Source organism: Ranitomeya imitator, unplaced genomic scaffold, assembly GCF_032444005.1.
Source record: "Ranitomeya imitator isolate aRanImi1 unplaced genomic scaffold, aRanImi1.pri SCAFFOLD_170, whole genome shotgun sequence".
NCBI classification, from domain to species: Eukaryota; Metazoa; Chordata; class Amphibia; order Anura; family Dendrobatidae; genus Ranitomeya; species Ranitomeya imitator.
Window position 1 is genome coordinate 489,733 of NW_027194006.1, and position 25,602 is coordinate 515,334.

The 25,602-nt window shown below is 46.0% G+C and overlaps 1 protein-coding gene across 2 annotated transcripts in view; it reads left to right on the plus strand.

Annotated features, from left to right (window-relative positions):
* LOC138654531 (5-oxoprolinase-like) overlaps positions 1-1,445 on the plus strand; it is a 48,693-nt gene extending 47,248 nt beyond the window's left edge. For both annotated transcript variants that reach the window (XM_069743461.1, XM_069743462.1), the window contains 2 exons: positions 191-288; positions 1,154-1,445. In XM_069743461.1, the coding sequence (XP_069599562.1) occupies positions 191-288; positions 1,154-1,303 (248 nt within the window). In that variant the 3' untranslated portion in view covers positions 1,304-1,445. The remainder of the gene's footprint in view (positions 1-190; positions 289-1,153) is intronic.
* Positions 1,446-25,602: the final 24,157 nt, after the last annotated feature.

Genomic DNA, 25,602 nt, shown 5'->3' on the forward strand with positions numbered 1-25,602 from the left:
TACCATTAAAGGGACACTGTCACCTGAATTTGGAGGGAACAATCTTCTGCCATGGAGGCGGGGTTTTTGGGTTTTTGATTCACCCTTTCCTTACCCGCTGGCTGCAATATTGGATTGAAGGTGATTCTCTGTCCTCCATAGTACACGCCTGCAATTGCTTTTAACAACCAATCAATTACTTTAATTCTAGGTGGATCTGCTGGTGCCCCTGGGCTCAACATCTTGCTACGAAGTCAAGGGAAAAACATTAACTTGGGTGGGAAAACATCTGTTTCATTAGAACCTGGGGTAAGAGAATTCATCTTACACATTATTATTGTCCCAAATGTATGAGCTTCTTAAGGCCTCCTTGGTTGTCCTCTTTTCTGCTTGGTTGTCTTGGTCATGGGTAAAGGGATTGCAGATGTTAGAGAGGCCGGGTACCTAGAGGCAAGGCCAGCTCCCGGTAGAGGTGGACCCTGCATTGCTTTCTACTTCTTCCCGAAACTATATATTTTTTTTAATATTTAGGGCAGCAGTGATGTTATGAGTGCTTGCGGCCCTAAATTACCATGCAGTACACACCATCTGTATTTTCCATTTTGGGGTCCTTTCTGATCTCGATTACACTTCAGGTGTACAATCATGTCAGACAAAGAAGTCTCCAGCATCATCATGGTTGTCATGTCCATGCTATCAGCACCCCACAATCATATTGCTGGGGATGATGGGTGACAAACTGGGTACCTTCTATTAGTTCCAACATCTTAATTTCTGATGCCCCAATTGATGACATCTAAAGGTTTAGCTGATGCGACACTGCCGGCATCCACGCTATATGGAGCTAACCCAGTCATACATGGGCGCTACAGGCTCTACCCAATTGATTTAAAGGCCTCACTGCTGCATAACACATGGTCGGCACGGGACCTGTTGCAGATCTTCAGGACTCACCTTTGGTCTTGACTTTCTAGATTAGGTGGCTTTACATTGCCATGACTCAAGATTAGAAAGGATACCCCTCATATCATGTATCAGCTTTGGGGTCTTTACTTGGCATAACATACATACCAGTAAATCTGCCAGATGCTTTTCTTCTACATCACAACCCCAGGGACATTGGCCTGTTATGGTTGAAATATAGATTGTATGTTTAATTTTTTTTCTCACCCAGGACATATTCACTCTTCATACCCCTGGAGGAGGAGGGTACGGTGATCACAAGGGCGGTGATAATACCCAAGTGCCTATAAAGAGTCAAAGTCGCAGTTTTGCAGAGCGAGGAAGTGTCTACGATTATCGGATGGCTCAGGAGACCGTGTGAATCGCTCCAGGAGTCTGAGATCCACGACTGGGCAATGGATGCAGTCGTAGCGCTTTTGAGACAATCCACTCTCACTGTCCTAGAAGATTATATGATAGAATTTTACTAATAAAAAATAAAAAGAAATAACACTTTTCATAAATTTGTTTACATTTTATTTTTTAGTTTCTTGATATGATTTAAAAAATTGAACACAAAAACTCTGAGTAAATGGAGAACAAGGACCAATAGGTTTTATGGTTCAGTAACGTTTATTTAAAACGTAGATCTTGGTTAACCGGTAAACGGTGGCGGCAAAGACCAACATGAAGCCACATCCAGCGTCCATCTTGACAAGCACGGGCATACAATATCTTTCCTTTATAACTTCAAAATGAAACCCAATACAATTTATGTGAAAAAGCTTAGCTTACATTAACGACAAAGGTGGCGCTCCTAGTGCAGATCAGCTGGTAAAGTGCTGTTACCGGTGAGTAATACACTCGCCTGTTACCATTGTGCAAAATTCAGGCACAACTCTAAATGAAGAATCGGTTCAATCCATCGGCTGCCGCAACGGACGTTATTCCCTGGACTGAAGAGACCTGGAATTACAGATGAAACGACGAGAGAAAATCCATGAACTAAATGTGCTCTGCCAAAAAGTAGGTAGTCCAGGCGGGTGAGAAATATAATTTATTCATAAATGTACTGACAGACCTGATGAAGGAGCCTGATCGACTCCAGAACACGTAGTTTGGCTAAATTATGTCTCTTATCCTCCTGGACTTCCTACTCCTCGGCATCGCACCTTTAGCCCATGGATTTTCTATAGTTTCATCTGTAACTCCCAGCCTCTTCGGTCCAGGGAATAACGGCCGTTGCTGCAGCCGATGGATTGAACCGATGCTTCTTTTAGAGTTGTGCCTGATTTTTGCACAATGGTTACAGGCGAGTGTCTTTTCTTTCCTCTATCTTGTTCATGTAAGACAAGGACAGGACCATAAAGAAATAAAAGTGATTTGAGATGGAGAAACCTCCTATAAAGATGAATTATGAACAGGTCACCCTTCTTGTAAAGCGGGTAAGAAAGCCATAGAAGCAATGACCGGGGATATCATGGGTTGAAGTATTTTGTTCCACGATTGTTGAATGTTGTTGTGAGGAGCTGGCCACGGACTAAAGACTATTGGATCACTGCTGTAGAATGGAGTCCACAGCTCTAAGGGATGCCGACTTTTCCAGCATGGAGCACCGGTTGCATCAATATTGTTGGGTTATATTAGTGATTTGCTTGCTTGTCAGTTCGTCCTCAGGAATCAATGTTTCCATTCAGTGACCGCAAGCAGAGGAAGGCGTGCAGGCTGGATCTTATTTATCAACGAAGCAGAAGAAAAAGCATGAATGCGGCACTCACCCTTATCGTAGCTGTGTAATCGTGCTCTTTATTGGACAAAAAAATGTTAATATATCCATTTGGACATCAGGACTGCAGGAGGGTGCGGAAATGGAATGTGGACGATGGCCGTTTCGCACAGTGTGTGCTTCGACGGGTCATCACCTGGACTGTGACTACAGAGAATAATGGTGGGAGATATGAAATCTGACGGCCAACCAAAAGTTATTCATGTAAAGAAGCTGCGGAGACACCATCACGTGTTTCTCGACGCAAGCAGTGAATAGCCAGGCCTTTCCCCGGGAAGGAACAACCACGGGAAGGGCAGCATCCTATGAAGGAAAGCCACCTATGCCAAGCATGGTATCCATCCACAGACAGCTGTTTTGGGGTTTTTGCCCCTCATCAGTGTGGAGTAGGAATCTGGCTATTAGGAGCAGTGCCTAGTAAAAAGGCTATAAAGGCACAGATTTTTACGTGCATCTGCATATTTCCCATAAGGGATGGGGGCAGTGTTCTGGAATCACTGCGTTGAGAAACACGTGATGGTGTCTCCGCGGTGTTGGATGTTTTGGTCTCCCCGAGGTCAATCATCTGTGCCTTTACAACCAAAAGTTATTGCCATAGTAATAAAATTAGAGGAAAACATTTTTTGTGTAATTTTGCAGGGTTCTACACTATAGGTAAGGGATCTTAACGAGGAGTTCAAGCAATCTATGGATGACTGATAATTGGTGTGATAGGACTTAGTTGAACACTTCAACAGGAGCTGTTGGTCAAGCTCTTCCTTCAATCCAAGAACAAAAGGGTTTTAGGGTCCTCCAAGACCAATATGTCGTAGAACAAAAACTGTGTGTGTTGGAGCATTAGTCGACGTGTACAAATGATGCAAATGATGCAAACGGAGCTGAAAATGTATGAACCGATGTCAAGGATTTCAGAAAACTGCGTAATTATTGGAACATCATCCAGGCCCCCGCAGGAAGTAATTATTCACCTTTTATAGCACAACCTTCTGGCATTAGCATATATATATATATATCGCTGGTATTAGATCTGATAGACAGGGTGACTGTAGTAAAAAGGAACAAGTAACATTAGCAGCTGTTTGTGCAGAGGTATCACATATCTATCTACCTGTATATCAGAGTGTGCTGATCAACCACAGGAGGACACAGGAATGCTTACGCTTTAAATCTTCCACTGGTTTATTAAATATACTGCATAGACAGTGCAATGTTAGCAAAGCAAATGCTCTTCCCTGCCTAAAAGGAAAACCGTAACGTATGGCACAGTCCTTGTTGCTACAGAGATAGCACCTGCTGAATGCTCTAGAACAGGGGTCCCCAACTCCAGTCCTCAAGGCCCACCAACAGGTCATGTTTTCAGGATTTCCTTTGCATTGCACAGGTGATGCAATTATTACCAGGGCAAGACTAAGGAAATCCTGAAAACATGACATGTTGGTGGGCCTTGAGGACTGGAGTTGGGGACCCCTGCTCTAGAAGGCTGGGTATTTAAACCATTGTGGAGTGAGAGGAGTCCAGAGGATAATCAAACCAGCACTAAACGTGGCTGATTAACCCTTCTCAGCTTTTAGTGTGCTGGAACATTTTAGCTAACAACGTTCGTGCTACATATCTACCCTTCAATACTTTGCCAGTGACTTTGTCACATATTTCCCCTTCTGCAGAAAGCCAGGGGTTTTAGCACCTTCCGTCACCAAACAGGGATGTCTGGGCAGGGCATCTGCATTACCACGCAGCTTCCCAGACCTGTGTTCCATATGCAAGCTGAAGTCCTGCAGCCCTGTGTTTCAACTCTTGTAACGCCATCTCTGCTTTAAGAGACCATTTGCCCAGCATTGGGTTCCTGCCCTTAAAGAAGGTCGATCAGCGGTGCGTCCATCATGGTGAAATCCGACATACACAGTTGATAGTATCCTACCATTCCCAGAAATGGATGAATCTGTTCCATGGAAACTGGTTTTGGACAATTTTAGATTGTCTTCAACTTCGCCTGCAGATTTACTTTGCCTCTTCCAACGATATAGCCGATGTATTTTTCCTTGTTTTTTCCCCATGGGACACTTCTTTGGGTTTATGGTAAACCCACTCCTTCCTCAGTGCATCTAGCATGGCTTGGACCTTCTGCAGATGACTTCCCCCAATCGAAGCTACTGTAAATATCACAATATGGTCCATGGCTCTCTGTAAGGTAGTTGGAGTTTCTTGTAGCCTAAACAGCCTCCACCCTTCGAACTGTAAACAGTCCCACCTCACTTGGAAAAGCTCTACTAGTCACTAAATCACACATTAATAGTTCCCATCACTAGATCACAAACATAGCCAGCAGCTTTTGTTTTAGCCAAAATATTTTTTTTAATCTGCCACCACGACAAGGTAGAGTAGAGCTCGGCCAAAAGAGTAACTTAAACATTTGTTAAAATATGCAATACAATTTAAAAATTAATAAATTAAATATCTTAAATGACCAATAATATCCCATACAAGGGACAAATACCACCGCACCATGATCAGACCACATATTACCACCATATAGTGACCAATAACACCACATACAAGGAACAAATACAGCCACACATGGGCCGGACCACATGTTACCACCACATAATGATCAGTATTGTAGTATTCGGTCACTAATAAAAAAAAACTATATTAATATCTCCATAAGTGCCATTATACACAGGATATCTGTTGTGATCCGGTGACCTTGGAGCTGCATGAAACTTTCTCTGGAGTAGGTGGAAAATGTACTGACCGCAAATCCTGAACTAACACCGCAACTAGAAGTAGCCATGGGGTGTGCCTAACAAACCCTAGACACCTCGACACAGCCGGAGGACTAAATACCCCTATAGATGGAAATAGGAATTCTACCTTGCCTCAGAGCAGAACCCCAAATGATAGGCAGCCCCCCACAAATATTGACTGAGTTGGAGAGGAAAGACACACGCAGGCAGAAAACAGGATTTAGCAAAAGAGGCCACTCTAGCTAAATAGGAAAGGATAGGACAGAATACTAAGCGGTCAGTATTAAAACCCTTCCAAAAATATTCACAGCAGATAATACAAAAAATTCCACCATCTAACTAAAGACGTGGAACGTATATCTGCAACTCCTGAGAATCCAACAAGACTGAGAAAATACTGACACAATCTAAGCTGGACAAGAAAAAACAAATGCATAGCACTGAATTATCACGCACACAGCATGTGTGCCACAGAAACAAAACCAGACACTTATCTTTGCTGATTTGGCAGCAAGGCAGGAGGAACCAGACAGAGGTCCAACACCTCCCAAAAACCATGGAAACTGGCAAGGACTAATGAATCCTGCACACCTAAATACTCCAGTCAGAACTGCAATCAGCAGATACACCTGACCAGGACTGCACTCCAGGGACAACTGCATTACCACCTACAACCACCGGAGGGAACCCAAAAGCAGAATTCACAACAGATATCTGTACTGTGTATTACCTGTACATGGACACTGCATACTGTGATCACCGGTGACATTATACACAAAAGCTCTGTATACAGTATCCGTGTGCAGGTAACACAATGATCTACAGTAACTTTATACACACAAGTGTTGTATATATTGTACAGGTTATACAGTAATTGATGACATTACACAGGAGCTCTGTATACAGAGCGTGTACACACACCTGTACACACACGCTCTGTATACAGTATCAGTGTTCAGGTAATACAGTGATCACTGTATACCAGGGGTGTCAAACTGCATTCCTCGAGGGCTGCAAACAGGTCATGTTTTCAGGATTTCCTTGTACTGCACAGGTGATAATTTAATCACCAACTCATTATTTGTGTAGGTGATTAAATTATCACCTGTGCAGTACAATGAAATCCTGAAAATATGACATGTTTGCAGCCCTCGAGGAATGCAGTTTGACACCCCTGCTGTATACTATATACAGAGCTCCTGTGTACTTCACCAGTGTATAGTGTCAGTTTACCGGTAACACACTGACTCATCAGTGATGTCTCTAGGTGAAGTCCTTCATCTCCGCTTTTCATCCTCATCCAGCACAGACCGCCATCACGTCTTCCAGCCAGGGATCATCTCTGCAGCAAATAACAGTTATATAGAGCACCGCTGGCAGAGGACATCACTTAATTTTTTCCCAACTTTTACACTACACCAGATGAAGAAAAAAGGTGACAAGGTGTCGCTCTGCACAGCAACAGGAACCCCCCATTTAAAACAGTATCCTTAATAAATAAAATAAATACATCACTGCAGTAATAATATCCCTTAATTAGCCCTTATGGTAATATCCCCCATTTCCCCCCCCCCCCCCCCCAGGTGTCTCATTCTTGGCTCCAGCCATATGTTCTCCCATCCTGCCCTCATGAGTATCTATTCTGCCCCATGTTATGTCCTATCCTGCCCCATATGATCTCTGCATCCTGCCCCATGATCCCGCACCATGTGTCCTCATCCTGCTCCATACGTATCCATTGTGCCCCATGTCACATGGTGCAGGATCATGAGGCAGGATGGAGACAGATGGGGCAGGATGGAGACACATGGTCCATGTGTCTTCATCCTGCCATCAAAACATATTGTGGCTTGCCTTACCTGGCCGCGGTCCAGTGGCAAATGTTCCCTCCAGGCATTTCAAGTGCGGACTCGCTGGCGAATGACAATGACGTCACATGCCAGTGACGTGCGCACTGACGTCAGCTGGCAGCCTAAGATTGGCTGGCGGCTTTTAACTATTGCAGGGCAGGCCCACACAGCAATAGAGTTTAACTGAACCTGCGTCTCAGAGGCAGGTTCATTTATTGCACCAGCAGAATCCTGCCACTGTGGCCCAGTGATCAGAAGAGATGGGGCCCGATGCGGGCCCTCTCTGCTCCGGCCCCATACGCCAGTCAGGGCAGTAATGCCCTGATGGATGCCCTGCCTGTAGTTGTTGCACAAACTACCCTCTCCACCAAGCTTCTGCACAAGGACAGTGGGGCTGAACCTGCTGCTCTTAATCCTCAATGACACCCAGGCTCAACATTCTCTTCACCTCCTTCGGAATCACCTTTTGGCAGGTTTCGGGGATTCTATACGGCTTTTGGTTTACCTGCACAGGTGGTTCAGTAAGGATTTCATGTTCAACAACCTGCGTGCATCCTAGCAACTCTATCAACGGCCCAGAAACAATGCCAGGACCTGTTTTCAGTGTCTCTGACACTGACATTTACAGTGTTCCCTTCCGGCCTGTTTAATCAACATGGAGATTCAAGGGGGTCCTTCTTGATGTGCATGAATGCACAGCAGCACGAGAGGATTTTTGAAAAGAGAGGTGGTAGCAGTTAACTGGCTGGTGGCATGGGACTTGCAATTCCCTTAGCATTTCCCGGTGATATCTGGGCCAATAGAACTTCTACATGACCCATTTGAGTTTTCTCCAACCCCAAATGGCCACCCAAGACATATGAATGGGCCCTGTCCAATACCCTTTGTCTTTAGGGTTTTGATACCAACAATTGCTTCACTATCTCCTCTCTCATCTTAGTAACCCGGTACAATAAGTCCCTACTGAACATGAAATAGGAATTGGGGGGCTGACGCCAGGTTTCCCTGTTTTCTGCAGTGTAGAAGAAAGTCCTTAGCATCCCAGTGAATGCAGCGGACACCTACCTTCTTCCCGGGGATCAATAAGGGAGGTTGGCGACCCTGGTGAGGTCCACACTTCCTCTCCAAAGTCTAGAAGTCTTGTCATTTGCAGACAATTTACTTTTACAGGACAAACATGGGGCCCCTTGCCAGGTGGACAGTCCACACTTCAAGTTGGATATGCATAGAAAGAACACCGACATCTCATGCTACAGTCCATTTGCTCGGTGTTGAGGGGACTATGGGCAGCTATATGACCTGGGCCGTGATATCCCCAGCAAATTACATCCAGTGATTGTGGCCTTTGTATGACCTCCACCACCCCCTTAGACTTTGGACACCCCTTTTTAAATTCTGCCCCTGTAGTATGGAGTGAAATGCAAGAACCTGTCAACCTCCCCCCTCCCCTTAAAACCTTTCAACGAGTCCGACTAAGTCATCGGCTTTCCCGGGGATCTACCTGGGCAACTCAAGTCTGCATCGGTCTCTGACGAACCGAACCATTACTACTTGCTCCACTATCTGCACTAGTGTAGAGGCTCTAATCTGCTCGACCTTGTCCAAAAGTGGTTGCAGCCAAACATTTGGGAATGGGAGGGTTTGTCATGGACATGGTCACCCCCAAGCGTGCCAAAATTTCTATTTTCAGTTTTGCATATTCTTTGGTGTCCTGTAAGGCCAAATCTTTGTAGGCCTTTTGTGACTCTCACGTTAAAGAATGGCGCTAGGACTTCCACTATTCTGGCTGGAGTTTCAGCCTATTAGCGACCCTTTCAAAAACGGTTAAAAAAGCCTTTGTAGTGACCCGGGGTTATTTTCTGCAAGGTTCTCCTGGACACATTCTGGACAGAGAAATCATCAGCTGATATTGGGGTCAGAGCTGCAGCTATGCCACGTACCATCTCTGTGATTGAGTTAATCTGCTGCTGTTGTCAGTTCTGCTGCATCATGAAAGTAAACCTAGCACTCAAATGCATAAAGATGAATTTATTGTGGCACATGAAACGTTTCGGTCCACACGGACCTTCATCAGTAACTACAACAGTAGATAAAGTTTAGTGCATGATGACCGATAAAACAAAGCAAAACAAAATAAACAAAAATAAAGTATTTACATAATTACACGGTCGTTAGATCATATATCTGTAGTAATAGACAGGCAGAGAGTCCTATTACAATATACTCGCGCAAACCTAGTCAATAAACAGTGAGTAATCATAGGGTGTGAGGTATAGAGTGACTAAATAGTCAAGTAGATCGGAGCCACATACCGTGATATGCTGGGCTTGTATATAACGTGGTTCCCAGAGAGAAGCTGTATGGAAAAAGTACCTACTATGATGAAAAAGATGTAGTCTAACTGGAGTGATGGTGATATAGTGAACAAGAGGTGGACAAAGAACACAGGAGACCGTACTTACGGCGGGAGACCACACTTAGTGGTATATGAAACTGTAAAAAATGGTATGCATCCTCATTAGATAGCGTCGTGTGTCAGTGGGGCATTAACTACATTGTACCGAAGCCGCATATGTGATAAATACCTGAGAGGATGAGGATAGTCGGATACTTCTGCCGCTGGGCACTTAGTGGCCTATGGGAGCTGCGAGCACAATGTGCGTATTTAATATACAGAGTTATGCATAGATGGAAGCTTGTATGTAGATGGCCGCAGCATCTATAAATATCTGAGAGATGAAGGGGAGAAGGCGGATGTATCTGCCGCCAGACACGGAATCATCACATGTCTTGGTATGCTGGCTCCCCCGCATGATTAAATAGGTGCGAGGGCGGGCCTAAGCGGTCAGTGAGTGGGCCGGATGTGACGTATGGGGAGACATCGCGGCCCGGATGTTAGTGGCGATGCGTTTCACCGCCTGCATTTGTTTGCGTGTCAGCTAAATACTTTAGTGGTATAAACCAGACATTTAAGGAAAATAAGCAGCAACGTAGCGGTGTATGTAAGCAAAGATTGGGAACAGCACAGAAGTATTTATGTGGAAAAAGAATGGACAGAATGGAGGGGAGCGATAAACAAGGGGAATGGAGGGGAGCGGTAAAAAAGAAGGAGGGCAATAAGGGGCCAAAAAGAGCGGGGCAGAAAGAGGGGAAGAGAAAAAAACGGCAGAAAAAAAACAGCAGAAAAGGACTATCGCATGGAAACCAATTACACCCCATTATTCCGTTGTGGGTATAGATATAAATGTGGAGAGGATAGTTTGATTTGAGAGCAATGCAAATGAGATGTGCTTTAGTAGTATCTTGTGTATGGTACGAGGAGGGTGAGGTGCATATAGTGCTCATAACAGTGGATACAATAAATTGATGGCGCCGCAGTCTACAGAGAGGTGGTGGTGAATAAGCCTCAAACGTAGAAGTGGAGACTTGTGATGGGGTCATCAAATCCTTATAGATCATTAATATAGACTCTAAAAAAGAGAGATATATTAGTTCTTACTGCAATATAGCACAGATATATCATGTAATGTACAATGTCCGTCCTAAACATACTGTAACAATAAACACTATACACGAAGGCAGATAGCTCATATTCCCTATTGAGGCCCTTGGGGGACACTGTGTTCAGAGTATGGATCCAGAAGGCCTAGTCTTTTGAGAGTAAGGATCCTTTTGCCCCCTCGGTGTGGGGGTGGTACCTGTTCTATCACCTGGTACCTGAGTTGGGAAATGTTGTGTCTGTGTGTTATAAAGTGGTAGGGTATGGGAAGAAGATTTTTGCAACAAATCGTGGATTTGTGTTTGGAAATCCTATCACGAATTGGCGTTGATGTTTCTCCTATTTATGAGGCCACAAGGACAGTTAATGACAGACTACATATGTTGAGTCACACGTGAAGAAATTATGAATTTTGAATTCCTTTCCAGAAAAAGGGTGTACCACTTTATCCCCTTTAAGGACATTACATTGCGTCCAATGCAACATACAGGGAAAAGTCCCCTCTCTTGGTTTCTGTAGAAACCGTTGTTTCATAGGTAGTTTTGGGCCGATATCTGCTTTGACTAAATTATCCCTCAGGTTGGATGCTCTCTTGAAACATGGTAAAAATGGTAGTGTAAATTCTGGTACATCAGGGTAGGCGGTGGAGAGTATTGATCAGTTTTTACGTATAGATTGTAAATTCTGTACATAAACGGATGGAAAGAATGGACAAATGGGATACGTTTCGACTCGAGGTGTTCATTTTGGGTCTGCTAGATATAACTCTAGATTCCTCAAGAAGTGAGTGAGGATATCCCCTTGCCAAGAATTTATTCATTTCTTGTAGGCGTTGATCTGTGATACTAGTGTCTGTGACAATACGACCCACCCTGTGGTATTTGGCCTTGGGAATCGACCTCTTAGTTGAGGGAGGGTGAAGGCTCTGAACATGTAAAAAACCATTACGATCCTTGCTTTTAGAATAAAGATCAGTTGATAGAGAGCGCTCAGCGTTTTTAATGACCATGGTGTCCAGGAAATTCATACGCCAAGGGTCATGACCCATTGTGAAACCGATACCTGGCCAAGAGGCGTTCAGGAGATCTAGGGATTGTGATAGGGAATCCACGGTACCTCCGCATATGCAAAAGATGTCATCTATGTAGCGTTTCCATATGATGACATTCTCACAAAACAGATTACTCTTATAGATGATACTTTCCTCAAAGTTAAATCATATAGTCATTTGCATATTGGGGTGCTATGTGCGACACCATTGCGGTCCCCTGTACCTGTAAATAGAATGTATCTTGAAAAATAAAAAAGTTAGAGGTAAGTACGCGTTTGAGGAGATCAATACATAAGGTTATTTGGTCACTATCCCTCCCTATCAGTGTTGCTAAGCAGACGATGAGTGGAATTGATGCCCTCCGTGTGAGGGATGGAGGTGTAAAGATCCCTAACATCTAATGCTACCAATTGGGCATCCACTGGTATAAGTGTCCAGTGGTTGAATACTGTGGAGAAAGGAACAGGGATCAAGGAGAAATGATTTAGATTGTTGAATAAGCCGAGTGAGAATTTTTTCTAAATATTTTGAACTGGGTGATAACAGTGAATCAGTTGATGCAACAATGGGTCTACCAGGGGGTTTCTCCAAGTTCTTATGGATCTTGGGTAGCATGTAGAAAACTGGGGTAATGGGGTTAGAATTGACTAAGAAGTCACAGGTTTTTATTCGGACCATGACAGCACCACGAGAGAGAGGGGATCCGCCCTTTAGGAACAGGAAACCTACAGATACAAAAGGGTGGCACGTCTCCCATGTATCAGTTGGTTTCCTGTTCCTAAAGAGACTGGATCCTACAGAATTTTTTTTTAAAGATCCCAGGCCGGCTGATTCAGGTAGCGGGGGGGGTCTCCTACCTCGGCCGGTGCGGATACCATGGAGACGTCAAGGTGGTCCTGGCAGGGCTGCACGGCGGTGACGTTCCCAGCGGGGAGCACACTGGTGGTGTTCTGTCTCCAGAGACCAGTGCTGGGTAAGTATAGTCCCCGATTTCTCCTCCTGGGCAGGTGGTGCTGCTGGCTGTCTGTGCGGCGGCATAATGGTGGCGTCACCGGTATAGTGCGGGCTAGCCGGCCTCCCACGCTACTCAGCACTGACAGGAAGCACTGGGGGCCGGGTGACATCTGGAGCCAGTGTCCTTCCGGGTCTCAGAGCTCCGTGCATGCACGGTGGTTCCAAGATGGCGGCACACACCGGAATTTTGCACGCCGCCCTCCCACAGACCCCCAGCCAATCTCCTGCACCTGGGGCAGACAGCAAATCAGGGGGATGCACTTGGCACATCTGCTGACCAGAGGAGGGATTTATAAATTGATTCCAGACCTGGCTCCCTTGCTTCTGGCCTCAAAACCGTGAGGTATGGAGAGTGATTGTGAACAGCAGCCTCAGCTGCTGAACAAGGCATGTCAGAAGCCCAAAAGGGAAGGAGCATGATAGAAGGAGTGATGAATCTGGCCGCAAGAGCTCCTCCAGACAAGGATCTGGAGCATCAGCCAGGAAGAATCCCCCTCGTACTCCGGTATTTCCCTTTCTTTGGGGCAGGCACTGGTAAGTGATCTTCGAGAATGTTGACTCAGTGATGTGATTCCCCTCATTCTTTATTGTAGTGGAAGAAATGCATCGGTAAGGCGAAACAGAGAGTGTGCCATCTGCGGGGTTCCCTTACCTTATAACTGCCCTAAAAAGCTAGGTGACCCCTGTATCCAGCTGACGGTGAGGTCTCAGGAAGGGGTGAGCATTAAATCTACATAGACTAGATTGCCTTACTTGCCTCCTCTGGTAGCGGAAGAATCCCTTAGTATGGCGGAAAGCCTGAAAGAGTTGGTCAGGATGGAAGTCAAACAATCCATTAAAAAGTCCCTATCTCAAGAAGGAAGCTCTAAATACAAAGCTCCTCTGACATCTGATTCTTCATCAGACGAGTGTTAGGTCGAACAATTAATAAATGTTCACTCGTTGCCTACTCCTGGCCTAATGGATATTGATCAGGTGCGCACCAAAGAAATAAACATATGACAACACACAGTAAGATGTAAACTCTCCTTGATCAATCTATGGCTCAGCTCCAAGGGCTTTATATTATCAGAACACAGGCTTATATATCCAATCACTCCCATTTTAGAGCTAATTGAGCCCCCCGCTCAATTAGCTCTAAAATGGGAGTGATTGGATATATTCCATTGGTTAGTGGGTTGGGTAATGAGCAAGTCTGTGGGCGGATCCATGAGGTCATCAGGGTGGGTTGGTCCATGAGGTCATCAAGGTGGGCATCACTGTGGGTGGATCCATGAGGTCATCAGGGTGGGCGTTATCTTGGATATCAGCACATGGTGTGCTGAGACAGGAAATGGCAGCCATCTTTAGTGTCTCACTTTGATCTGAGAAAGCTTATGTAAGGTTAAACAATACATGTTATGGGTTGCTTCTCTCAGTCTCTTACGTCTTGAGGTCAATTAAGTATTTGATCTTATGGCTCTCCTCAACAGTCCCCACTAAATACTTTATTAACCACTTTTTCTTTTATCTTGATCCCACCGTGGTTCCCTAACCCACCAGTGTTAAGTGTCACTATGACATCAGAGGCTTCATGACAATACGGATGCTGTAGACACCAGAGAATGTGTGACCAATTATGGGTATATCGGGGAGGTATATCAGAGCGCGTTACCCATGGCCTCAGGACTTTCATACCTGCTGGATCTATTACTCTCCAATCTCCCATCACCATGGTTGCATAAGATACACGTCACTCACCCTGATGTACACATCCTAGATCTGACCGTCTTGCCCGGGAGGGGGAAATTGGAGTTTTCACCAGTTTGAGACAAGTTTTCCCTTGTGGAAAACCTCCCTTTGTAGCTGGACTTTGGCAAGCTGGTCAGATCCTACTCTGTCCCTAACTGTCTAACAAGTTTACAATGTGAGAGATGGATTAAATGGTACTATAACAATAAATAATAATAAGATGGATCCAGGAGGCGCTCAGCAATCCTGTCCGAAGTAGGAGTAGTCAGGAGCACTTGGTAGGGACCCTCAAATCTCGACTCCAGGGATGTCTTTCTGATGAACTTCTTTACCAGCATGTAGACACCCAGTTGGAAAGTATGGGTACCTTCACTAGAATCTGGACCTGGAATGGATGATAAAACTTGTACATGTGTTACTGACAGTTCGTTAGTAAGGGCAATTACATAATTTACATGAGTATCACTTCCTAAGGCTAGCTGTTGTGGAAAATATTGACCCAAGCTTGGAGGCCCCCCAAAAAGAATCTCATATGGTGTCAGTTTAGTGGGACCCCTTGGAGTGTTTCTGACTGAGTATAAGGCAATGGGCAAAATGTCTGTCCAAGGAAGTCTGACCTCCTGACTGGCTTTCAGTATTTTATTTTTCAAGCTGCTATTCAATCTTTCTACTTTCCCACTGCTCTGGGGGCTATGGAGTATGTTAACCTAAATCAGCTCCCACCAATGTCCATAGTTCCTTAGTCAGTTCTGCAGTGAACGCAGGTCCTTGGTCACTCAATTACCTCTGGGACCCCATATCTGCATACTACTTTCAGTCATCAGTCTCTCAACAGTCACTCTGGCAGTCATGTTTGTTATTGGATAGGCTTCGGGCCATCCGGAGAACATGTCAGTCACTACCAGTACATACTCGTACTTCCCTACTTTTGGTATTTGAACGTGATCGATCTGAATTCTCTGAAAGGGATAGAGTGGTTTAGCCAAATGTTTCTGAGTAACTTTCTGAGGCGGTGCTGGATTGCATGTTGCACACACAAGGCAGGAATATTTTTGGGTGACAGATTCCAGGTGCCATATAAGTCTTCCAAATCAGGTCATTCATCTGATTCTTGCCTCTGTGGGTGATACCATGTGCCCATTCTGTCACTGAGGGGTACAGATTACAGGGTAGACAGAACTTTTTGTTCACCCTCCACACTCCATCTTCATCCTTGTTAGCTCCTCCTTCTTGCCATGACTTCTTTTCATCATCTGATGTCTTGTCTTGATGTAGATGGATAATCCTCATAAGAGAGCCTTTAGTCATTTCTTCAGTGTCTTGTGACAAGTACACCGCTGCTTTCTCTTTCCCAAATGGATCTACAGCATAGGTTTTTGCTGTTTTGTCAGCAAAGAAGTTCCCCCTTGCTTCTAGAGAATCCAATCTCCCGTGAGCTTTGATCTTGATCACTGCAACCTCCGAAAGTAGATCTAGAGCGGCCACAAGTTCTTGCATGGTAGCAGCATGTTTTACAGGAGTTCCACTGGACGTTCGGCAGTATCTGGATACCCAAGTCATAAGCCACTCCGAAAGCATATCTTGAATCCGTGTAGATGTTGACCACCTTCTCCATCGCTTCCTGACAAGCCAACGTCAAAGCCTTAAAGGGAACCTGTCACCTGAATTTGGCGGGACAGGTTTGCGGTCATATGGGCTGGGTTTTTGGGTGTTCAAAATACACGCCTGCGCAAGGCAGATTGAATCAGAGGACACAGCATGAACTTCAACCCAATATTGCGGCCAGCATGCAGCCAGCGGGTAAGGAAAGGGTGAATGAAACACCCGAACACCCCGCCCATATGACCGCAAATTCAGGTGACAGGTTCACTTTAAGTTCTGCATCTTGTGCAGACATGTGCGGTAGTAGGAATCCAGCTGAGATGACCTGGTCATGTGTAACCATGGCTTATCCTGTATGGAAACTTCCTGTTTCATCTGCAAATCTGGAACCATCAGTGAAGAACCTCAGGTCAGCATGTGGGAATGGGTCTTCAGACACGTTTTTCTTGGAGGCTACTTCTTCCTGCATTTGTTCAAGACAGATCCTCCTCTGAGTGTGTAGAAGCATCTTCACCGAGAGCATCATCATCCACATCCCCCCTGGAAAGAGGAAGCATCATGCACGGGTTGAAGATGGTGCAGCGGACAAGAGTGACATTATCCGGACCAAGAGGGAACATTGGAGTCTCCTATGACGCTGCAGCAACAGACGTTTAGGTTTCAAAAATAGCTGTTATGTTGTGTGGAGCCATTAAGAGAACCGGATGTCTTAAGATGATATCAGAATTTGGGACACCAAGAGCTGGTGCAGACTGTATGGCCTGTTTAAGAGCGTAGAAAGCTTCCACGGATTTGGGACATAGTGGAAGCGCTGACGTCTTGAGGTCATCGTACAATGGCTGCATCAGCTTGGAGGCATTTGGAATCCATTGGCGACAATAAGTGATAGGTCAGCCAACTCATCCGAGGCCCATGTCTTAAGTTGTTGGCAGAACTCAACACCAGAGTCCCATGCAGTGTCACTGGCAAGTGAGGCATCATTGAACGCAATTTCCATAACATGCCAATATGCATCGTCTGCTTTAAGACTTGCCAGGGAAACGAGATCTTGCCACGTGGCTGAGTAATTCCTTTGGATTTGAAGCATGCTTCTGTAGAAAAGCATCGTCTGTTGAACCAACTTCCAGATCCAGAAAAACAGTAGCAGCTTGCTGGGGTGTAAGCTTGACGTAGAGTTTGGGCTCCTCAGACATGAGCATTGGCACTGTTGGTGGTGGCACCTGAGGCAGGAGTAGAGATGGCACCAGGAGTACAGATGTAATCCCTTGTGTATGAGGAGCAGGAGGAGGTAACAGTCCTGGAATGAGGGGCTCTATTTGAGCAGCTCCAGTATCATGGTGTGGGGTCCATGTGACACAGGCAGTCTTAAAAGCTTTAACAGTCCTGTCCTCATTACTAATTAACCTGACTTCAGAGAGGCAGCAAATGCTTGGGGGGCTACACTTGTTTATTATAATTCCAAGGATTTCCCTTATACAAGCATGAACAGGGAAACCGAAAATGCCAACACCAATGGCGGGAATTGTCAAGATCTCAACTTGCTCACTAATATTCGCATACTCTAAAATGCGAGTTATTGCTGCACGAAGTTGTTGAGCACTAATGTCTGGATGAATAGGGTCAAAAGTAGGGGTCACAGCATGTATGATCATTCTGCAAGGAAGATTGCCAGCTTTAGTAACCTCTATGTCCCCAACAGCTATCTCACCACGTGACTCAATGATTTGACTGTCAGCTTTAATAGACGCCCTTCCTGCTTCCACTATAGCTCTAGCTACACCTCCATTATGCTCTAACCGAGAATTGAAAGCATTAACAATAGCGTCTGTCTCCATTGTTATGTCACCCTTTCCCACCACTAACAAGGGTCCCCCTCACGAAGTTCTTTTTCAAAAATAGGTTGCCAACATTCCCTCCCCTTTGTGCTTCCTGTGCTATTGGTACCCCCTCCCAGATAGAGCCCCCCTTGATACAGTTGCCACCGTCCCATACAGGTGTGCGCTTGGCTGCAAGAGAGCCTGTGAGGTTCCGGGTATAGGGTTAGGTACACTGCGTGAGAGTGCTGTAGTAGTGGAAGCGTTGGGAGGAGAGGCTGTTGATTGGAGCATCTCGTGTGGGTGTGCGGCTAAATTGGCGGTGGGAGTGACAGAGGGTCGGTGCCGGCGACGATCCAGGTGGGAGGATAACTTGATTCACGACAGGAGTGATGGGGGAAAGGGTCGTGCCCCATTGGAAACCACTGAGACCGGGAAGTGAACAGGCTTTACCCATGTTTCCTAAGGAATATAGTATTGGCCGTTAGTGGTCATTACTGGGTAACAAGGATTTGGTGATGTGGTGTGGAGCCTTAGACTAAGATGTTCACCACCAGGAGCAGCACATTAGCCATCCACAAAATGGCCGCCACCAAAATTACATTTGCCATCCACAAAATGGCTGCTGCCAGCATTAACACATTTGCCATCCACAAAATGGCTGCTGCATCAGAATTAGCACATGGCTCTGGGCCACCATTATATGGTGGTGGCCGCTCACAGGATATATTTTTGTAATTCACAACTCAAAACTATTTTCTTTTTATTCCTTTCCTCTTCTACCCAATTTTCTCTATACAAACTTTCAGAGACTCTTTCCCATGCCCTAGCAGTAGACGACAATACATTATCTTATAGGATACCTTTTCTTTCAAGACAATATTCCACTCCAGGGGCTGTAACCCACCCCTCCCCCCTTCTGGCATTCCACACAATTCCATAAGCTTTTTACATTGTTTAACATGACTCTTCCCTTCACGAGTCGCTACTAATGTACACGGTTCTAACTTGCCATCTGAATTTGGCTTAGTGCCAATACCACAGAACTGCATTAATTTCTCCATCTTTCTATAGATATATATAAGATAACAAACACCAAACAAACAATAAGACGGGGGAGATGACTCAAACCTGCGATTCTAAAGAGAACCGAGTCTGCAGCACTCAGTTCCTATTCCTTCTTGTCACGTGGTCCCTGTCTGACTTCAGTGTTCCATACTTTACAAACCAATTATTCCCTACTTAATCCAATTACTCCTAAATTACCAGGCCCCTTGCTGAGTCAATTCACTGAGTCAATTCACGTAATCTCCGTTGATTCAGCTGCATCGTCCTCTTCCTCGGACAAAGACAATGGCCGTTTTTGTCTACCCTCCGAAAGGATTGATAAGTTAGTTAAAGCGGTCAGAGGAACTATGGGTATAGGAGAGCCCAAGTCTCAATTATCCAGAGAAGAAATTATGTTTAATGGTCTAGAGCAAAAGAAGCGTAAAGTTTTTCCATCTTGAACGAGAACGACAATGATCTGTGACGTTGCAGCGTCCTGGATAGCGATATCGTTGAGTTTGACACGCAGCAGCGATCAGGATCCTGCTGTGAGATCGCTGGTTGGAGCTAGAAGGCCAGAACTTTATTTCGACGCTGGATCACCCGCTGACATCGCTGAATCGGCGTCTGTGACGCCGATCCAGCGATGTCTTCACTTGTAATCAGGGTAAACATCGGGTTACTAAGCGCAGGGCTGCGCTTAGTAACCCGATGTTTACCCTGGTTACCATTGTAAATGTAAAAAAAAACAAAAACAAAACACTACATACTTACATTCCTGTGTCTGTCGCATCCCCCGGCGTCAGCTTCCCGCACTGACTGTCAGTGCCGGCCGGTCGTAAAGCACAGCACAGCGGTGATGTCACCGCTCTGCATTACGGCCGGCGCTTACACAGTGCAGGGAAGTAGAACGCCGGGGGACGCGACAGACACCGGAATGTAAGCATGTAGTGTTTTTTTTTTACATTTACAATGGTAACCAGGGTAAACATCAGGTTACTAAGCGCAGCCCTGCGCTTAGTAACCCGATGTTTACCCTGGTTACCCGGGGACTTCAGCATCGTTGGTCGCTGGAGAGCTATCTGTGTGACAGCTCTCCAGTGACCACACAGCAATGCTGCAGCGATCGGCATCGTTGTCTATATCGCTGCAGCGTCGCTTAATGTGACGGTACCTTTATTTTAGTGACGCCAAATGTTAAACAACTCACATCAAATCAGAGTGAAATAGATATCGGAGTATATGGCCATTCTCACTGCAGCCTTTGTACAGAACATCATCCTCCAAAAAATTGGAGGAAGTATATAAAAAAATGACAACTGAGATTGGCCACTTGTTGTGCATCTTTCATCTTATCAATAAGATGCATAAAAGCCCCAGGCAGACCTATTGCGTCAAGGAATGAAGGCCTCTGTGAGATCACCTGTAACATTATCGACCACATAAAGCCACTTATGTCAGAACTCCTCATACATCAAGGACACAACGTGAGCTCTCGGCTTCACCATATACATCTGAACGATGACATTTTGGTAACAGCTGATGTTGAGGCCTTGTATACCTCCATCAAGCATACGGATGGATTAAGAGCAGTAGGCTGGTTCCTGCAGTCCAGCAATAAAGAAAAAGGGATGGCTGAACTCCTCATGACATTGCTTGAATTTGTTTACCTTCAATAAGAAAACCTACTACTTACAATCTAATGATTGGCATCATTAGATATGGAACACTCCCTTCCTTTTGGAATTTTTTGGAAAATACCTCCATTGGAAGAACACAAGTCCAATTTAAAAGGGGATATGGATATCTAAATGAATTTTGAGAATGGAATCATGTCTGTTTGTACGAATTAATCAGATTCGGTGATATTTTGTAGGGTTTTGGGCCCTTATGGGTCTATGTGGGGAGTATAAGGGGGAGGATCCCGCCATGGGTTAGCAGTTGCATAGTCAATCTATGTTGGCCATTTATTCATGAGGAGGATATTTTTTTATCACCATAAAAGATATTTCATCATACACCACATCTTGTTTTAGCAAAATTCACTTTTTCTATATATGCACCTGATCACTTTATTTTTGCCTGTTTTCAGGCCCAAGCTCAGTGTCGGGGTTGGTTCACCACAATAAGCGTATTTCATTCATCTCTTAATTGATATTTTCTTAGTCGGAGCAATAGTCATTTCCACATGCACTTATAACTTTATTCACGTTCTTGCTTATGTCACATTTACGTTCCATATATTTATATTCATATTTATGTATTTTTTGATACTCATCCCATTTTTAAATGATGGTTTCCCTATACTTGATACATTTATTCTCATGATTCCACCTCTTAGCACTTTCATTTACACTTCATCACAGTTATCTAATATCCTTCACACCCTCATTCGTTTATCATTGCATTTCAGTTATGCCGGCCTTATATATCCATCCCTCCCGAGATAAACCTCATAGCACATATATTAATTTTATCCTTCCATTCTCTATTCAGTTGTGGCTCGGTGGTGCGCATGCGCAGTCTGGTGGCTCATAGGGACTCCCTTGTTGGCAATCTATATGCGGAGGTCAGGTCTTCCCCGGAGGCCAGGGTTACTGTGTCACCATTTGCTTGATCGCTACTCGGGAATCCTAATTTAGATGTGCGGCCCCAAACTCGTGCATGCGCATTATACCCCGGTAACAACTGACGTCACAGTACTGCAATTTTTTTTTTTTTTTTTTTTTTTTTAATTGGACAAGCTGGGTTTTTAAACCGGTGGATTCCCAACCTTGACATGCCCCTCAAGCGGCAGGACTGGAGGCAGGAGCTCCTCTTCATTTGCGCACTTGCAGCTAACCATACAGGTACATTACTACTTACATTTGGCTGTTCCCTGGTACTTTAAACCTTGGCATTTTGGCACACAAACCAACGGGGACAGGCACTTTTTTATGATTGATGTTACTAAAGCGCCAGCACTTTACGTCATGTGAAATGTCGTCATCTAGCGGCCATCTGTACACAATAGCAGCTTCCTATCAGTGCAGTTCTTTATACAACTGGTGAATAAATTTGGTATCTAGTTGCTTTTACCCAAAAACACCTTTTTGAGTTAAGTAATCACACAATTGTATCTTGCTGCTATATTATCATTTCAGCGCCTTATCCTGGTTTGTTTTTTTTAAGAAAATATTTTTTTTAATAAAATTCTGCTTTTATAACAATCATCTTTGGTCACTTCTGTTTTATACCAGTAACTATTTTATTCTGGTATAAGTTTTGTTAAGTGCTGCCCAGTGATATACGGCATTACGCACGAATTGTCCACAAAATGAAATTATTTTAGGGACAGACTAACAAATATTTTCTTGTAAATGGTGCAGATTTTCAGGATTCTTAGTCCAGAAAGGCCGTACTGGGGGCCCACGGCACGTAAAGGGAGGCCGCCATGACGGGGTTACGTGGGACCTGGGGAGCTGGAGCAGTTAGAAGGGATACGGTGGTAAGGGGTTAACTGGGAACTTGAGGGGTGGCTTTAGGGGCATTTTTTGAAAATAAGGGGTGGAACTAGGGGACTGTGGGGAGGGGGCACATAAAAAGGGGCACGCTCCTCACGCAGGCATCCATTTTAGGTGCCTGCGTGACAAGTGAGGAATCTCTGTCACACTTACCAGAATGGACGTGGAAGCGATCCTCCAGCGTCTCCGGACGGCAGCCAGCTCCCAGGGGACAGATTGGGTGAATGCATCCGTTAACAGCCTTCTCCAGGGGACATCGGGAGCACCATCGCAGGCACCACAGGACGGGCGCCGGCCGCGGAGGACTAGGCCTCCGGCGCGCCTAAGCCCGGACATCATCCCCAGGGCCCGGCGCCGAAATAGGAGCCCCTCTGCGGACCCTCCGGTAAGCAGCGCTGTTCCCTCCACCTCACAGCGCGGCGCCGGGAGGAATCCTCCAGTGCGGCGGGGCCTACAACGGGGGGTGGATCCTTCCTCCCCTCCTTCAGTGTCCGGGCGACGTGGGGCGGCAGGAGCAGGAGCCGGTACGGCGGCCGTCAGCATGCCCGCTGGCGCCGCTCAGCGTGGGAGGCAGCGACAGCCGAGGAGACGGGGGTCAGGTGCGGTGGCCCCTCAGCGCCGAGGATTATGCGGGCGGCAGTCGGCTGGCCCTGGCATCAGCGTGCGGCCTTCTGCAGTGCACAGCTCTGGAGTCTTCAACGCAGCAGCGCCCTCTGCTGGTGGTGGCCTGGATATTGCTAGTTCTGCGCCCTCTGCTGGTGTTGGCCGGGATTTTCCTGCAGCTGCGCCCTCTGCTGGTGATGGCCGGAACTTTCCTGGATCTGCGTCCTCTGCTGGTGGTGGCGGAAATTTTCCGGATTCCGGCAGGCGACATTCCGTCGCTTCGGTACGCAGCGCCGGGGACGTATCCGTGGCAAGGAGCCGCACATCTTCCATCGGGCGGCAGGATGCTGGCTCGGCCTTTTCCCTTTCCGCAGCACCAGGGCAGTCGACGGCATCACCGAGTCGCCAGGACACGGATACGGCCGCCAGGAGTTCGGCGTGCAACATCGCGGATCAAGCCGGTCGGGATGCAGGACACCTTCGGCTGGGAGCTGGATCTTCGGCTGCTGGGCTCACAGCACCCAGGCAGCTAGGTGAGAACATTTTCCCTATCTTTAATTTGCCAGGCATAGTTTCCCCTGAAGCTAGGAATAGTGACATTACTTCGGGAGTTGCTAGCGGGGGTATGGGTTTAATCCTTAGAGGTTTAGGGGAGCTAGCGGGCTTGTGGGGGTCCGGTCTTAGCAGGGGGTCTTTGCCGTCAGCTGCTTGGTTGGGAAATACGGGGTCGTTTGAGGGGTCTAGACAGTTGTCTGAAGTTACGGGTACATCCAGCAGTGCGGGTCCTGCGGCAGACACGGGGAGCTCATCAAGGGAGAAGGACGGAACAGCACCAGGGCCTGGGTCAGGAATTGATGCACCAGGTGAGGGAGCTTTGCAGGATAAGGAAAAGGAGGATGTACCGCAACTAGACGATGCGGCTAGGGGGGAGGTCTATGTCTGCTTCGAGGGCCCGTTAGGGGCACATTTAAAACAAGAGGTTAGGAAAAAAATCTGGAAAGGGGAGTACATAGAAATATTTTCTCTTTTACCCCTAGAGAGATTTAATTTGGATAGACCTAGAAGGGAGGACTCTAAAAAAGAAGATGAGGAGAAACGGAGATATAGGCTGATTCCCAGATCATTTTCAAATTGGCTGCAAGCTTTCGCTATTATGGCTAGCGTAATCGGGGAGAAGGCCCCGGAAAATTGCTCGGCATTATTTTGTTACTTAGATGCCATAGGGGAGGCTTACAGGACCTATGGGGGACAGGGTTGGTTACGCTATGACGAACAGTTTCGTCAGCGTAAGGCTTTTAGGCCAAGTATCAGGTGGGATCACAAGGACATAGCGTTGTGGATGAGAGTTATGGTCCCATCCCGTTTAGGTCAGACTAGCCAGCCTTTTCACGGGGGCGCCGGGAGTTCAGGGCAGTCAGGACACTCGGCGGCTTTGCAGAAGGGACTGTGTTTCGCCTTCAATGATGGCATATGCAGATTCGGGAGCAAGTGTAAATATAGGCACGAGTGTTCAACCTGCGGGGGGGTGCATAGCGCTTCAAAATGTTTCAGGGGTAACAGGCAAAAAGTTGGAGATTCAGCTGACAAAAGGGGTGACTCCGGTGCAGTGGGTCGTGATGGAGGCCTTTCTAAGTAGATACCCTGATAGGTCAGCTGCAGTTTTATTGCACGACGGTTTTAAGGAGGGTTTCAAAATCCCTTATGTTGAGCAGGATGTTAGTTTAAAAAGAAAAAATTTGAAATCGGCGTTACAATTCCCGGAGGTCGTGTCAGAGAAGTTGAATAAGGAAGTTGCTCTGGGAAGAATGGCAGGCCCGTTTGTCGCCCCTCCGATTGCAAATCTGAGGGTGTCACCTCTTGGCGTGGTCCCTAAGAAAGAACCTAATAAATTTAGGTTAATCCATCACCTGTCATTTCCGAAGGGATCTTCGGTTAATGATGGTATTGATCCCGAGTTGAGTTTGGTGTCGTACTTATCATTCGATTCAGCGATGGAGTGGGTTAGAGCATGTGGAAAGGGGGCTAAGCTGGCTAAGACCGACATCGAAGCGGGCCTTTCGTTTGTTGCCAGTTCATCCTGACAGTTTGCATTTTTGGGTTGTTTTTGGGATGGCGGCTTCTTTGTTGATCGTTGTCTTCCCATGGGTTGCTCGATTTCATGTGCTTACTTTGAGGCCTTCAGCACGTTCCTAGAATGGGTGGTGAAAGATGTGTCTGGGATACGCTCATGTTCGCACTATCTGGATGACTTTCTGTTTATAGGGCCAGCGGAATCAGCAGATTGTTCGATTTTGTTGCATACAATGGAGAGTGTGACAAAAAACTTCGGGGTGCCTTTGGCGGAGGATAAAACAGTTGGTCCGGTGACAGTGTTGAGCTTCCTAGGCATTGAAATCGACACGGTAGCAATGGAATGTAGGCTACCTGCAGACAAGGT